This window comes from Equus przewalskii, chromosome 16, assembly GCF_037783145.1.
Source record: "Equus przewalskii isolate Varuska chromosome 16, EquPr2, whole genome shotgun sequence".
NCBI lineage: Eukaryota > Metazoa > Chordata > Mammalia > Perissodactyla > Equidae > Equus > Equus przewalskii.
This window is the reverse complement of record NC_091846.1, coordinates 65,625,141-65,641,133: the sequence shown is the minus strand read 5'-3', so window position 1 is coordinate 65,641,133 and position 15,993 is coordinate 65,625,141. Positions and strand designations below refer to the sequence as shown.

Sequence of the window (15,993 nt, the reverse complement as noted above, 5' to 3'; positions counted from 1 at the left end):
ATTACTGGACCTGTTTTTATTTTTTCTTTGCAACATGCTTAACTGATACTGCACGAGATGAAAACCATTCAACTGTTTTTAAACTATGAGTTCAACAGAGTCTTATTTACTCAATGGCATGTATCAAGCAAAATAGTTGACACATTAATTCCCAGCCCTTTACTGTTAGAATGCCGTCTCTTGCTCAGAGGATAGAGGTTATGGGTGGGAGTTGCTGCCATTCCTCCGCTGTCTGCTGTGCCTCCCCAGCCTTCCCGTGCGGTAGCGGGAGAATGTGCTCTCCCTCCTCTTGGTTAAGGCAGATACTCCCTCTCTGTTTTGATCCCATGCTTTTCTGTTTGTTCTGGATCCTTGCTTTGTCACAGAGTCCCTTTGTTCCTGTCTTTAGCCACCTTACTAGCTTGTTTCTTTCAGTCCTAAGAGTTATTCCATTTAAAAAAAGAAAGTGTTCCCTTAACTTCTCCTCCTGTAGAGCCCTGATGCTCCTCTCCACTCTTTCTCATTTCAGCATCTTCGAAGACTCATCTTACCCCGCTTCCTCTCCCATTCACTGTACCTCCCACTGCAGTTTGGCCTTAACTTCCTCTTTACAGCTGAATCATTTTTACTAAATCACGAAGAAATTGCTGTTTGCAGCATCCTAAGGCTGCTTCTTACCTGACGACGTTTCCACTGCATTTGACAAACCAAGCGCGTGTTTTGCACCTTTGCTTCATGAGTGTTCTCTCCAGTCCCCTTGTACCCACTTACTTTTTACTCTGCCCGCCTGCTGTAAGCAGCTTCAGGCATGGCTGCATTGATCATCGCCTCCTGGGATGCACACTCTGTGTAGATTATTCCTGAGCCTCAGTTGCACCTGGTGATTTGCTTCTAGTGAACAGAAAATGGCAAAAGTGCTGTAATGTCTCTTCTGCAGTTAGGTTGTAAAAGACTGTGACTTTTGTCTTGCTGGCATTTTCTCTCTTGCTCTTGAGTGCTTGTCTGACGAAGCTTGCTGGAGGTGCCCTTGTAGCAAGGAGCTGTGGGCCGTCTCCAGCCAACTGCTAGTGAGGACCTGCAGGCTCTATTCCAGTGGCCCTTGAGGAACTGCCTCACCTGGAAGTAGATCCTTGCCCGCTCCGGCCTTGAGCTAACTACAGCACAGCTGACACCTCGACTGCAGTCTCAAAATAGTGACAGTCACTGTGCTTAATAACAGAACTAATTCTTATTGTGCATGATATTGGGAGATAAGGCTAAGATACATTAAGACTTCAGGTACTTGTGAAAGTTCTGTTAATAAGCAGCTGCTTTCAACTCAATCCTCTTTGGTTTTAATTGAATTTTTAAAATTGGTACCAGATTCTAGCTTGAATCTTACTTGCTTTCTGGTTATCGTTTCTCTTCATATTATTAGTGGTGCTAAGAGCCAGTACAATGGCTGAAAAATAGACCATGGTCAGGTTTAAAGGAGGATCAGTTAAAAGATGAACAGATCGGGGCTGGCCCGGTGGCGCAGCGGTTAAGTTCGCACGTTCCGCTTCTCGGTGGCCCGGGGTTCGGAGGTTCGGATCCCGGGTGTGGACATGGCACCACTTGGCACACCATGCTGTGGTAGGCATCCCACGTATAAAGTAGAGGAAGATGGGCACGATGTTAGCTCAGGGCCAGGCTTCCTCAGCAAGAAGAGGAGAACTGGCAGTAGTTAGCTCAGGGCTAGTCTTCCTCAAAAACAAACAAACAAAAAACAACAAAAAAAAGATGAACAGATCATGAAATACTAGAAGCTGCATAAACCAGTATATCTTAAAGGGATTGTAATTGTGTTCATTAAGAAATAATTAACAAGGGTGTAATAATGTACACAGTCTTATAATAGATAATAATATAAACAAGATAATTTTCCACTGTTTATAAGCATTAGCTCTTCTACAGAACAGTGTGTTTTTAATCTTTTTAATAAAGACTTTCTGGTCACGTTTTTAAGCCATTTTCAGTTTTAAAATATTTTAGACAGAGGAAATCTCAATTTTGGTCACAGTATGTGTTTTTGTTTATATTCTGTCAACAGCTTTTACCGTTTTGTTCTGGAACCAGAATTGATGTTAATGGCTAATGACAATATTGGACCAGTGGCAAAATTCTTGGATATCCCGGAATCACCCCTTCTAACGCTCAACATGATTACTCCTGAAGGCTGGTTGGTAGAAACAGTGCACAGCAACTGTGACCTTGATAATATTCACTTAAAGGATGTAAGTTATCACATAAAGTTATATAAAGGAAGACAAATAGGATCAATTCTTATCAGCTACGATAACTGTAGCAAATGAGTGATTGTACTATGGCTGCTCACCAGAATTTTCTTCTTTACGATTCTAGGTCCTGATCTAGTCTTTCCTTTGATTTTTGAGTTTCCCTAACTTCCAAATTCAGCTTCTGTAGTTTTCCGAGTTCGTACCTGCACCTGCCTTTTTTGTTGCTTCAGACCCCTGGTTCATACATGCTACTCTAGGATGAACAATGTAAAAAATATGGAGATGGGTGCGTGGTGAGTTAGGGCAACACCGTTAAGTACCTGTTTTGCCCTTCAGGTTTTGTTTTTAACTCAGAAAGGAGCAGTTCCGTCTGAAACTCTTTTTTGCCCCATAGCTCATAGCCAGAGAACGCAGTCCTAACAAGATTAGGGTAAGAAAGCAGGAAAAAGAGCTGACTCGTGTACTGTAGGTTGGGTGCACTGCTTCCCATCGCCTCCAGCATGACCCTTGTCCAGGCAATGACCAGACTTCTCATCCCCACCTTTTGTCACTCCGGCCTCAGCACAAAAAAGAGGAGGAGACTATTTTAAAATACACTGAGTCTTTCAAAACATTCCATTCAAAAATTGGGAAGAGATTCAGAAACCACAAAAAGCATAAGAATTTTAGGGGAGTTTACCTAGAGAATGGGTATCCAGAAACTGGAGAGAAAATACGTCCTTCTCGCTGTCCTCCCTCTTGCCTGGTTGTGCATGGCCTCTCACCTATTTCCAACTGTGTGTGACAAGCTCCTTCAGAATGTTGCCATTGCCTTGACCTAGGCATAAGCATTGTACCTCTAATAATTTGGTTAAGATTGTTCATCGTATTTTTTTCTCATGCCTCTCACGTGTTACTTTTTGTCTAAAGATTTTCCTTCTAGGCAGGTTTCTTCTGAGCCACTCATGAATAGAGTCTGTGGGATCCTAATTCACTTCCCTGAAACATACTCACCGATACCCCCAACTTTACCCATCTGAGGAAAAACCTAAAACTCAGTTGTAGCAGTCTTCTGAAATCAGTCCTTTAAATCTAAGGAAAGAATAGAAAGACAGCAAAATAATAAAACCTGTGAGGGCAAATTCAGAAATGAATTTGGCAAGAAGTAAAAAAAAAAAAAATCCTCTTTTCCTCATGATGGGTTGGATCTTTTAAATGAGTCTATTGGATTCTTCATTGAGTTCAGCAATATCTATCAATAGGGTAGCTTTAAAGATTCTAACCAAAAGGGTAAAAAGTTTGTGGTAGGAGAATTAGTGCAGCTTAGAAAAGATTTTGAATTGAATCTGCTGGTGAAAAATTTCAGCAACTATTAAACAATTAATGGAGATTAAACATTTTTTGTTGTGAGTGGCAAATATAGCAATGTCTTTTTAGAAGCTGTTTAAATGGACAGTAGCTGTATTTATTTTAGAAGACTGAAATAAAAAGAAATAATTTCTTCTGTCTTCATAGATTATATGAATAACCGGAAGGAAATATAAATTCTAGCAGCTGTGAAGGTTACCCACCTCTAAGGCTCTTCTCTTCCACTTGTGCTGTACATACTTAGAATTTTACCTACACCTATCCTAAAAGAATATGAAATAACAAAGTAAAGACACTTGCTAGAATAGAAAGGAGGAGTTGTAGGTAAATGAAAAAAGCACACCCTGGCAAAAATCAGACTAATATTGAGAGATTTGTCACTACACATTAGCTTGTGAAAGTATTCCTTGCTGCATCTAACTCCTGAACATTACATAAACACCTGAAAAAAGCTGGATGTAGAAAAATTCTCTGTTACCAGGAGTTTGTTCTTTGCACAACCACTATTAATGCCATAATTAAAGGTGCCAAAGGTGGGTTACAGGAAAGCTTAAAGTGAGAGACACTTTTACCTGAGTTCAGAGGTGGTTCTCAGCTTGTGGGAACTGCATCCAAAGACTCTGCAGTTCTGTTTGATCACAGCTTGTATCTGAGAGATACCACAATGCCTGAAACAGTAGTGGTCGTCTGCCCAGTAAACAGGAAATGAGTAAATAAAAGATAGCTAAAGGAAAATAGGATGTGGCTATGTTAAAAGGGATTCACAGAAAAAATTTATTTGCCACTCTGAAATATAAATAATTTAGACATCAGTTTTATTGATGTGATGTATTACCAATTGATGTATTACCAATGTAATTGTCGAAGAATTCCTCTTTGACTGCCATAGATAATCTTAATAAATCCAAATCTTCATCTTTATAATTAAACTTACACTTTTTTTAAAGGAAGAAGCTAACTTCTTAACTATTCAGCCACAGAACAATACAATAAACACTTCTATTTAGTAATATTTATGGGCACCCGAAGTTATATTTGAAAGGTATTAAATTCATGTCTCATATGAACAGTTAATATTTAGAAGAGATAAAATATAAAGGAGATGTGAACATCAAAAAGGATCACTGGCTTTTATATTCTTGCTGAAAAGAAACCTTAATAATAGGAATTAATTTAACTTAAATCACTTTTATGAAATTATTATAAAACTTAAAGTATTTACTAGAAAGAACTCTTTAAAAAACAGCTTGGCTGTTTTTGGTGGTGTGGTTTGAATAAGTCAACAGAATTGATGTCTGTTATACAAATATATAGGGACAAGAAAAATTTTCACATTAATATATTATAAAATGAAGATATTATTAGGCACAAACTGAATGTATCTGGACTCTGCCCTAATTCATAATTCTAATCTAATTCATAATAAAAAATAGTTAAGCTTTACTTCATAATCACTTTGGGGTACAGTTTGCTTGTCTGTAAAATGAAGGGATTGAACTATATTATGATTTCTTTCTAACTTTTAGTGTTCTCCTATTCTGAGACTGTCCCCTCTAAATCTTTCCATCAAAGTGCTGTAGGACTGTGGACACAGGCTAAGGAAGTATGTGAAGTTCATCACTGGAATTGTAATAATTCAACAACCAATTCAGAACCAAACTAAAGTGGTTGAAAAGAATACTGTTTCCAAAGAAGTTACTTATTTCTTGTTCTTAAAAACAGTAAAATTATGAGAACTAGACTCAAGAAAAAATGCTGAACATAAGTACTGTAATTATTTCTGTGGCAATCACAGTTAAAAAACTATACAATAGGTGCCACCCATGGCCGAGTGCTTAAGTCCACACTCTCTGCCTCAGCAGCCCAAGGTTTTGCCAGTTCGGATCCTGGGCGCGGACATGGCACCACTCATCAAGCCATGTTGGGGTGGCGTCCCACATAGCACAACCGGAAAGACCTACAACTAGAAGATGCAACTATGCACTGGGGGGCTTTGGGGAAAAAGAAGAGAACAAAAAAAAAAGAAGATTGGCAACAGATGTTAGCTCAGGTGCCAATCTCTAAAAAAAACAAACCCATACACTATAGATTTTCAAATCCTCCGTATCCTAAATATACTAAACAATAGTGTCAAAAACCTATAGTGAAATAAAGGTAAATATAGATAGCATCATTGTCTTATCTGCTCAACAAAATTGCCAAACTACATAAGAGTCACTTACCATTTGATTTATTTTCATGATTGGTTATATTTTTCATGTGAAGTAGAGAAAAAGGTTTATCCCTAAAATATTTATTGTAACATTTTTAATAGAGGAAAATCTGGAAACAGTTGGAATGTCCAGCCATTTAAAAGGGTGTTTATAGAGATAAGGACATGTCTTAGAAAACTATATTAAATGAAAAGTAGGTTACACTTTCTTAGGAAAAAAAAAATTTATGACAAGAAATAGAAATCAGTGAGTTTGATTTGTTTATGAATGTTTAGTCTGTAGGTGATTTTTATTTTTTCTCTTTTCCACTTTCTCACGTTTGCTAAATTTTCTTTAATGAGCATATGTTAGTTTGACTGCAAAACAATTAAACATTAATTTTTAAAAAATGACAAGAAAGGCAATAGATGACGATAGGTTGGCTGTCTTGCCAGGTCTGAAGTGGGAGTTCTAGGGCAACAGCAAATGAAGCAGATCTTTGAGAAGTTTCCCATCTAAATCTGACTTGAAGAGATCTTTGAATACTATAACTCACAGAGCATCCGTTCATGCTCACATCTTTCCTGCTTGTGAAATTGGTGCATATATCACAAGATGGGAGTAGAGCTGATGTTATGGGAAGGGAAAAAATACTCATCATGAACGTTGGTCTTCAAGAAATTGATTCAACTGTTCCTTCGTGTAAAAGAAAGACTTGAAGTTGCCCCTCAAGATGCTTTGGCTAATATTAAAATAATCACATTTATTTATTACAAAATTTGTATTATGAGACTTACTGATACCAAAAACAATGACATATTTTCTCCATAGATTGAGAGAACTGTTACAGCAGAGTATGAACTAGAATATCTGTTACTTGAAGGACACTGCTTTGATGTAATAACAGATCAACCTCCTCGGGGTCTGCAGTTTACACTCGGCACAAAAAATAAACCTGTTGTGGTTGATACAATAGTGATGGCCAATCTTGTAAGTATTATAAGTACTTAATTGATGATATTTAATTAGATATTTTGGTGAAATCCTCGAAGTTTTCCTAATAATAAGGTGAAATAATTTTTATTCTCCTATTGCTGAACAGCTCCCAGGAAACAAAATTGAATCCTTAAATAAGATAAATAAAACAAAAATGAGGGAAGCATGCTCTCAGAATGTACTTTTACTGGTTATTGCAAAACCTCCTTCTGTGGAAATCATTTATAGAATTCATTCCACAGTTAGTAAACACTTTCTTGGATGATTCATATATAATCTTTCTTGAACAGTTGGGTATATTTTTAGTCATTTAACTATGATCATATTTTTCTCATCTTAAAAGGGATATTTTCAATTAAAAGCAAACCCAGGTGCTTGGATCCTGAAATTACGTGAAGGAAAATCTGGAGATATTTATCAAATAGTTGGGTGAGTTATATAAACCCCTTTTATAAACCCCTTTTAAATTTTTATATATAAATAAGTTTTTAGTGTGGTATAATCAGGGTCATCAAAACAACTAAAATGTTCACGAATACCATCACTATAAACCAAAACCTACCTTAAAACTGTGACATTTGTTCCTATCCTTGTTTTATTTCAAAAATATGAAAGATATGCATAAAGTATATATCTTGTTCTTTACTCTATCTCCTTTACTTACTGTTTTCTGTAGACTTTTGCATGTATTAGCATAGTTCATGTATTTATCCTTTAGTGATAATATAATTTAGTGACAATATAATATGTATTAGATCTTTTATAACAAAGCCATTGTCCATGGGTTATGTTCAGTTTTTCATTTTTATAAATAAAAATTGGTTTCTTTCACAGTAACTTCCCTGCTCATCAGTGAGAATAGTATAAACCAGGGATCATCAAACTTTTTCTATAAGGAGCCAGTAGTAAATAGTTAGTTTGAGGGCAGATATAATTTTTGTCAATATTCTTTTTTTGAACAATGATTTTAAAATGTGAAAGCCATTTTTAAGTCAGGGGCCGTATAAAACTAGGCCACCAGCCTGGTTTCACTTGCGAGCCATAGTTTGCCAACCCTTGATAAAGTCTCTTTTGATAAAATCTGTTGCCAATCTTACCCTTTTTGCATGAGGAAGATTGTCACTGAGCTGACATCTGTGCCAGTCTTCCTCTATTTTGGATGTAGGACACTGCCACAGCATGGCTTGATGAGCGGTGTGTAGGGCCGTGCCTGGGAACCCATGAACCCCAGGGCCACTGGGCCAGCCCCATAAAGTCTTTGTTTGATACCCCTTAATAAATGGGCCAGCCCCATAAAGTCTTTGTTTGATACTCCTTAATAAATATCTATAGTTTTAATTTATTTCAGTAAGTATTTATTGAGCACCTGTCATTATACCAAGCACTGGGCTAAACAAAGGTATGGGGTAGGGATTATTGTACTTTTTTCCCCACTGCCTTTTCCCCTTTTCCTTATATGGTGCTGAAGCACATAGTGTCATTCAACAAATATGCTTAATAATCACTGCAGACAAAGCTGGGAATGCTTAATTCTATGATGAGGAGGAGGATGGGGGAAGTGTGTTGATGTTAGAAATAAGATTGTACCTCAGGACAGTTTTGAAGAATTATAGGAACTTACCGCTAGTCATACCACAGGCAGAACATTCCAGGAGAGGTTAGAGGTGCAAATGTCTCCTCTAAAATTTGTAGGGCCATATGTGTTTCAGAGTTTAGAATTTTTCAGATTTTAGAAAGTTAATATAGTACATACATCATATATTATGACATATCGAGCAGGATCTGAGAAAGCATTTCATTAAACAAACGTCATTTCTATTGCAAAACGTGACTATTCACACTAAAAGAATATATAATGACTATAAAAGAAAATGAAAAGACAAGTTACAGACTGGGAGAAAAATCTTTGTAAAATGTGTAGAGCATATAAAGAACTATCAAAACTCAACAATAAGAAAACAGCCTGATAAAAAATTTGCAAAAGACTTGAACAGACACTTCACCTAAGAAGAAAAAATGGATGGCAAATAAGTACATAAAAAAGATGATCAACTTTGTTAGTTATTAGGAAAATGCACATTTCGATCACATTGAGATTCTGCCACACATCTCTTAGAATATCTAACATTAAAAAGACTGACACCACCAAGTGTTGGTGAGGATGTGACGTGAGAGGAACTATCATACACTACCGGTGGGAACATAGAATAGCACAACCACTTTGGAACAGTTTGACGGGTCCCTAGTATTTAAATACACACTTACCTTATGATCCAGGCATTCCATTCCTAGGTATTCACCCAAGATAAAATATATGTTCATACAAAGACTTGTACATTAATGTTCACAGCAGCTTTATTTGTAATTGCCGGGCCCTGGAAACAACCCAAATGTTAACAAGTGAGGGAATGATCAAAATGTGGTGTATCCGTACCATGGAATCCTACCCAGCACTATGAAAGGATGAACTGTGGATGCACACAGTGACGATGAATGAATCTCAGACAGATGAATCTCAGGATAATTATGCTTAGTAAAAGAAGTGAGGCAAAAAAAAAGAGAGAAAGTACATACTGTGTGATTCCTTTTGTTAGTTGTAAAACACTAGGTAATACAAACTATAGTGACAGAAATCAGATCACTGATTGCTTGGGCATGGGAGGTGGGTGGTCAGGTGAAAGCAGAGGAAAATATGGGAGATAAACAGGTGAGCAAAACAGTTCCTGCCCTTCCACAACTCATTCCAGTAGGAGAGGCAGTTAAGAAAATGAGTGACTATTAATACATTATAAGTACTTATAAAAGAGTGTTATGGTTGTACAGAAAATAAGCCAAATACACTAACCTTTTATTAACTCTTCTTATGAAAACCATCGTTTCAAGAACGATTCATGCTGCTTTGCCTCAGCTTCTTTGATCTTGTGCAAACTGTGTTGCCTGGAGCTGAGTGTTCCTAAATGTGCCACTGCTGTTTCTCCAGTGTTTTTTGCAAAGGGAAAGCCCTTTGGAATTAAATAAACCATGATTTGAGTCCCTCTCTGCCACCAGCTATCTCATCGACCTTGCATACATTTCTTTACCGCCTGGAGTCTTTGTTTCCTCATAACAAGAGGGGATAATCCTATCTACTTTGTGGGATCTTGGTGAGGACTAAATGAGGTAATCATCATAGGGGCCATGTCTCACATATTGAGTAAATGTCCCTTTCTCCCCACTTACTCCTTCCTTCTTTGCAAATTACAATTCTGTATATTATATGTGTGCAATATATGTCTTATATATAATATGTATAATATATATTATGTAAAACTATACATTAATATATCAGGTTTTATTTTATCTTCTTTACCATTATTTGCTATCATACATAGTCTATAAATGAATGGTTTAGGGAGAAAGTAGCCCCTGATGATCATTATATTTTAAGTACCACTAACATTAGTAATGGAAAGCTAATTTTTCTTATTCACAATAAGACAACTTTTGGTAATAGCAGTAATTTCAAATTTGTTTGTATTACTTATAAATAATAAAATCATAAACTTCTGTCAATTATAATTAACTCCAAATGTAATTAATATGTCACTAGATATCCAGAATGGAGAAAACATAAATAATGCTACTCTGTAATAAAATTTGTTTGAAATTGAAGTATCAGTAATGAAAAATAGGTCAATATAAAATATGACAAAAATGGAAATTCTGTTTATCCCAATTTATGATTTAATTCTAATTGACATTAAATTTATATTTAGGAAAGATAGTCTTAAAGTATGCTGAAAAGCTAAGCTAAAATAATACTGACATGAGGTTCTAAGTCCAGATTTGAAAACCGTGACTAAATAATTTGATATTTTAAAATTTGCCTTTTTTTTATTAAGCACAATCCTCACATGTGTACTTTTTATGTCTCTCCATGTTTTTGTAATCTTTAACTGGGATCATCTGCCCATACTCAATGTTGACTGGTATTTACCTTGAATACAAAAATAGTCAATAAAATTAATCTCCTATAAAAGAAAATCTTTGTAGTTCTACTAAAATTAGGCAAATGCTTCTTCTCAGATTTTCCTAGTTAAATTGTGGAGAATATTGGATACTTTTGTATCTACTTATATACACATACACACATATACACCTTCAGAATGCTAAATTATATGCTAGGCTTTTCACTTGAAATCTTGAGAAAAACATTGACAAATTGCTATTGTATATAATTTTAGTTTGGTACCTTTGAGACTAAACTGCTTCTCTTATGTTTTAGAAAGGAGGCAGGAGAGATTTCAAACAAGGCTTTCCATACTTTCTCCCCACTTCCTTGAGCTGGCCCCTTTGTAAGCCAGCCTTGCAGTCTCTGGCCCTGGCAGTGGTTAAAGCTCACTCTTGGTGGAGCATTGCTATGGACTCCTAGAAGGCTACAATTGTAGCACCTCTCTCTCTTTTGATTCCCTGGTCCCTGTTGGTGCATCTCTACTCCAGTCAGCTTGCCTGACAACTTCCTCATTCTCTGAGACTCCTGTGTTATATCTGCAGCCTGTTTTTGTTGAGGTTTCCTCATATCTCCAGGTTGCCATATTGGCAGGAGGTGTGTCTGCTACATGGTAATAACAAAACCAAATCTCTCTCCTGCTGGTCCACATCTGATCCGTGGGAAATACTTAGGCATCACTTGCCTGGAAAACTCTAGGAGTTCAGGCCAGTCTCAATGGCACTAGTACTCTCCTGGACTAAAGCAATAATAAGCCAGTCCTCAAATATCGTATCCCAGTCCGTGGTCCACTTTAACTTTCCCAAATATGAGCCAGACATGATCCTCCATGTCTCTCAACTTCAGAAGATACAGTGCAAAGTGCTTTCCCTTTAAAGCATCTACATTACTGAGTTTAGGATTAGAAGGTAATACTCTTCTCCCCTCTCCCCAGATGGTGTAGTGGTGGAGACTCATAGCCTTGCAATATCTCTCTCCAGTGACATTCTTCAGCTTCATCTCACACAGTCTCTTCCCTGAAAGCTATCTTAGTGATGCCTCAGTTAAGTGTTGTAGCATCCTTTTACTGCGCCTCCCAAAGAATCTTCTCTTTAGTTCTTTACCATCACATTACCATTAGTTGAATGTAAGTTTGACCAAATTCACTTTTGATCATAGTTTTTGTATGTGTGTTTTTATCTTTCACATTCATTTTTGTTTGAGTGGCTGGCTTCTCATATCAAAGGAGAATTTAACACAGGGAGATGGATTCTTGACTGTGGTGGTGAGGATTGGAGGAACAAGCTCTCTAGGAGGGCTAGTCCCCAGGAATGGCTCACAGAACAAAGCCAAGGAACTGACCAACCAGAAAGAGCCAGTACCTTTCCCATTATCAGAAAAAAGCCTCTGTGTCCCCATGACTTTGCTTGCCAAAAGAAACTATCCAAGCATCACTGTTACCCCTACCTCATTTCTAAATTCCAAATCACTTGCAAATTTATCTCTCTCTTTAGCAGAATCTGATTATCAACCAGAACCATAGCTGCAAAAGAATCTAGGAACAAAAAAAAGAGTTTTTAGCTCTTTAACTTCTGCAGTATATGCTAAGAGGTGGAATGGATGTTGCCTGCCATATTGTAATACGCACCAAATTTCTACAAATACTTTTTTTCAGAAACGTTAGTGGTGTACTCTTGTTCCTAAAGGCCTGAAAAATTTTTTGCTTACTTTTCATAAGTATTGATAATAGCAGTAGCATTATAATTTTCCTCAGAATTCTTGCAACAAGCCTTCATCATTGTCTCCTACCATCAAGTGTCTTGGATAAGAAATGAGAGACAGTGTGATTTACTTTTCCTCTATAAAAATTTAAATGATATTTAGAATTCTAGGAAATATGTCTTTTTTAAAAAAACTGCTTCCTAACGTAGTGAATCTTTTCATTTTAAAGTAAATGGCTTTTACTGAGATATCTTCTCAAATCTCATTGGGAATATAAATTATTTGAATGCTCCTCTTTTTCCCTGTATTAATTCCTTACCAGTGTAGTCCATGTCTTCTGACTGCTTAGCTTGTTTTCCTCCTTTAAGCTGCCAACTGTCCTAGCATATCCAGTGATTTTTAAGTTGCTGTTACTTATAAAGGCCTACTGGTGCAGTGGTGAAGAGCCAGACTAAATGGGCTCAGTTTGGATCTAGGATAATAATTGTACCCTCCTCAAGGACGGTTATATGGATTAAATGAGCTAACATCTATACTGTGCTTGACATAGTGCCTGAAAGAGAATGAAAGTCTTCATCACTACTCCCTCTAACACCTGCTGGGATCAGAGAGGGGGCTGCTTTAGGTGTTGTATGAGTCTAGCTGCAGTGTGGCTCTACCCGCTCTGCCTTGGTCTCAGTGGACAATGGATTTGATGGCTGAAGTTGCTGATGCCCTTGAGCAGTGTTTGGGACTGGAAGCCCTTGAAAGTTAAGAAATTTGACATTTCTGCTACAGAAGTTGAAACCTTTCTATTTTCTAATGATAATTATTGGGGGTCTATGCCTTCTTCTTTGGTTTAGCCACCTCAGCTGGGGAATTGGAAGTAAGAGGGAGTCAGGGCATGTGTTAGGCAGTGCTAGCATCCCCAGATTTTCATTTTAGAAAAATATTCAGGTGTTATAAATCTGACTGGACTCAAAGCATCTACTCATTTGACGTCTGCTTTCCCTCTTTGACAAAATTCAATCTTATTGTAAATGTCTTTTGCAGTGGCATTTCTTAGTACCTAGTGAGAGTAGTATAAAAAATAATTATTGATCAAAGCTGTCATATTTGACTTACGGAACTTTGAAAATTAGACGATAAAATACCTTATGTATAGTATAAAATAGAAACATTCAGGTGATCCACATGGACATCATAGATAAATTTTCAGTCTTAAGAGTTTAACAATACACTTTAAATTTTGGTATTTGAAATTGGATATTGAAAATTTGTTGGACAGTGTAGAATTCCTGTGCTTATGATATATAGACAACTTATCTTGAAGTCTAGAAAATGTTCCGTATTTTAATTATTATTGCAATATATCAAAGAGATATGAAAGATTTCACTTTTGTGATAATCTTGGTATGCAACAGCAAAGATAAACAATAATTTGGGTTTTCTGAGTGGTTAGGCAATAGTGAATTTAATGAGTTACTTTTGTACAATTTTAATATGTATTAAGTTAAAATTGATTAGATAATTTTGAAAATGGTAGTGTATTACAGCATATCTTTTTGACCATAAAAACAGCAAGTATGATATATATACACAAGTGATAGTATACTTATGTTTACTGCAGAATGAGTTTATTGCTATTTATACCATCATAATTCTATGTCTTTTCTTAAATTGCTTATAGACATTTACATGTTTTTCTACTTTTAGGCACGAAGGAACTGACTCTCAACCAGACCTAGGAGATGTCATTGTTGTGTTAAACAGCTTCAAAAGCAAAATACTGGAAGTACAAGTGGGTGAGGCAGAAGCTTTTTATAGGCTTTGTTCTTAGTATTAAGAATTATCATTTTTGTCCTTAATTAATTGATTAATTTTTATTTTACAACTAATTTTACTACCTAAAATGTCATATTGGAACTCTGGCAATGAAAAGAAGAAGAGGATTAAGTTCATGAAGAGAAAACAGCTTAACGATAGAAGAAAAGGAATTTTATTTTTTTCAGTTATGATGTGTCTACTATATCTACTCTATCTGTAGCCAGGTAATACTGCAGATTGTCTAGAGATGAGATCAGGAACACGTTGAAAATTTAGCCCTGAAAAGAAAAAGTGATGTTTCTTTTCTTTACAAAAAACAACACAGAAACCAAAAAAATAGAGAAAAAGAATTTTTAGTGATGGCAGATTTAGTTCTTTCAGACCAACCTGCCTACTTAAAACTAGTAAAAATGTTAGGTAAAATGTTTTTTAAAAATCTTAAAAGTAATGAGGAGCTCACAATAATAAACAATAAAGGTAATAAGGAAATACAAAACGAAAAGTAAAGGGAAAATAAGAACCTAGTGAAGTAAGCAAGCACAGAAGCTTCTCTTGTCCCAAGAAAGCCACCGTTGCCCTGGGAACATCTGTCTGTCCTGGTCCACTTGAATTATCATTTTGATTTAATTTGCAGGGTGATGGGGACAGAAACTAAACCCTGGACCCACATAAAGTGGTAGTCTATTAGAAGACCTTCTCCACAGTAAGCTGGCTGTAGCTTCAGGGTAAGGGCGAACCATAATAAATTATCCCACACTGTCTTTTAGCCCAAATTTTTATCACCTTAAGTAGTCTAGGGAACCCTGAGCCTTAATTTTGCACTTAAAATAGTTCCAGATTGATAAGGTTGCACGTGCACCTGGCAAAAACATCCATATATCTCTGGAATAAGATTACTATATCCACATACACAAAGAAAACTGGCAGAAACAACAAACAACAGAAAGCAGATACACAAACACTACATATATTAGTATTATTGACACAGACTCTGAAGAAACTATGCTTACATTGTTTAAAGGAATAAAAGACAAGCTTAAAGACAATTGAAGGGAACAGGAAACTGTAAAAAACACGTATCCAATGTTTTTTTAAAGTAGAACCTCTAAGACTGAGCAATACAATAACCAAAATTAAGAATTCACTGGATGACTTTAACATGCCTGAAGAGAGGAATTAGTGAGTCGGAGGATAGACCAGAAAAAGTATCCCGAATGCAACAGGGATGTTAAAAACAAAAGAGGAAAATATGGCAGAGAGCATAAAAGGCAGGGAGAACACAGTGAAAAAATCTAAGATGCAAGGATTGCATTTAACCCTGGCTCCACCACTCACTAGATATGTGACCTTCAACAGATTACTTAACGCCTTTCTGTCTTATTTGTTTCATCTATCAAATGCACTTGACAGTAGAACCTCCCTTATATGTCTGTTATAAGGATAATATAGTAAGATAGATAGATTTGTAAAGTGCTTTCTGAGTTTTGAATAAATAAAATCAGTTTAAATGGAGTTTCAGAAGATGCTGAAAGAAACAACGAGGTACAGGTAATGTTTGAAGCAACAGTGGCTGAGAATTTTCATGAATTGCTGAAAAATATCAATTTGCATATTCAAGAATTCCAGTGATTCCCAAGCAAGATAATTAAAAGTAAATCCACACCTAGACTCTTACTGATAAAAGTTCAGAAAACCGAAGACAAAGAGAAATCTTAGGAGTAAACAG

General features: G+C 36.3%; 1 protein-coding gene and 1 long non-coding RNA gene across 4 annotated transcripts in view; one reads left to right on the top strand and one right to left on the bottom strand.

The window, feature by feature from the left end:
- UGGT2 (UDP-glucose glycoprotein glucosyltransferase 2) overlaps positions 1-15,993 on the top strand; it is a 184,716-nt gene that overhangs the window by 134,114 nt on the left and 34,609 nt on the right. For all 3 annotated transcript variants that reach the window (XM_070579077.1, XM_070579078.1, XM_070579079.1), the window contains exons 27-30: positions 2,051-2,234; positions 6,608-6,766; positions 7,116-7,201; positions 14,157-14,241. In XM_070579077.1, coding sequence (XP_070435178.1) covers positions 2,051-2,234; positions 6,608-6,766; positions 7,116-7,201; positions 14,157-14,241 — 514 coding nt within the window. The remainder of the gene's footprint in view (positions 1-2,050; positions 2,235-6,607; positions 6,767-7,115; positions 7,202-14,156; positions 14,242-15,993) is intronic.
- LOC139076508 (uncharacterized) lies at positions 2-9,775 on the bottom strand. The gene is made up of 4 exons (XR_011528205.1): positions 9,618-9,775; positions 9,038-9,147; positions 2,917-3,054; positions 2-1,700 (listed from the first exon to the last, which is right to left on the bottom strand). It is a non-coding gene; the product is annotated as an uncharacterized lncRNA (long non-coding RNA).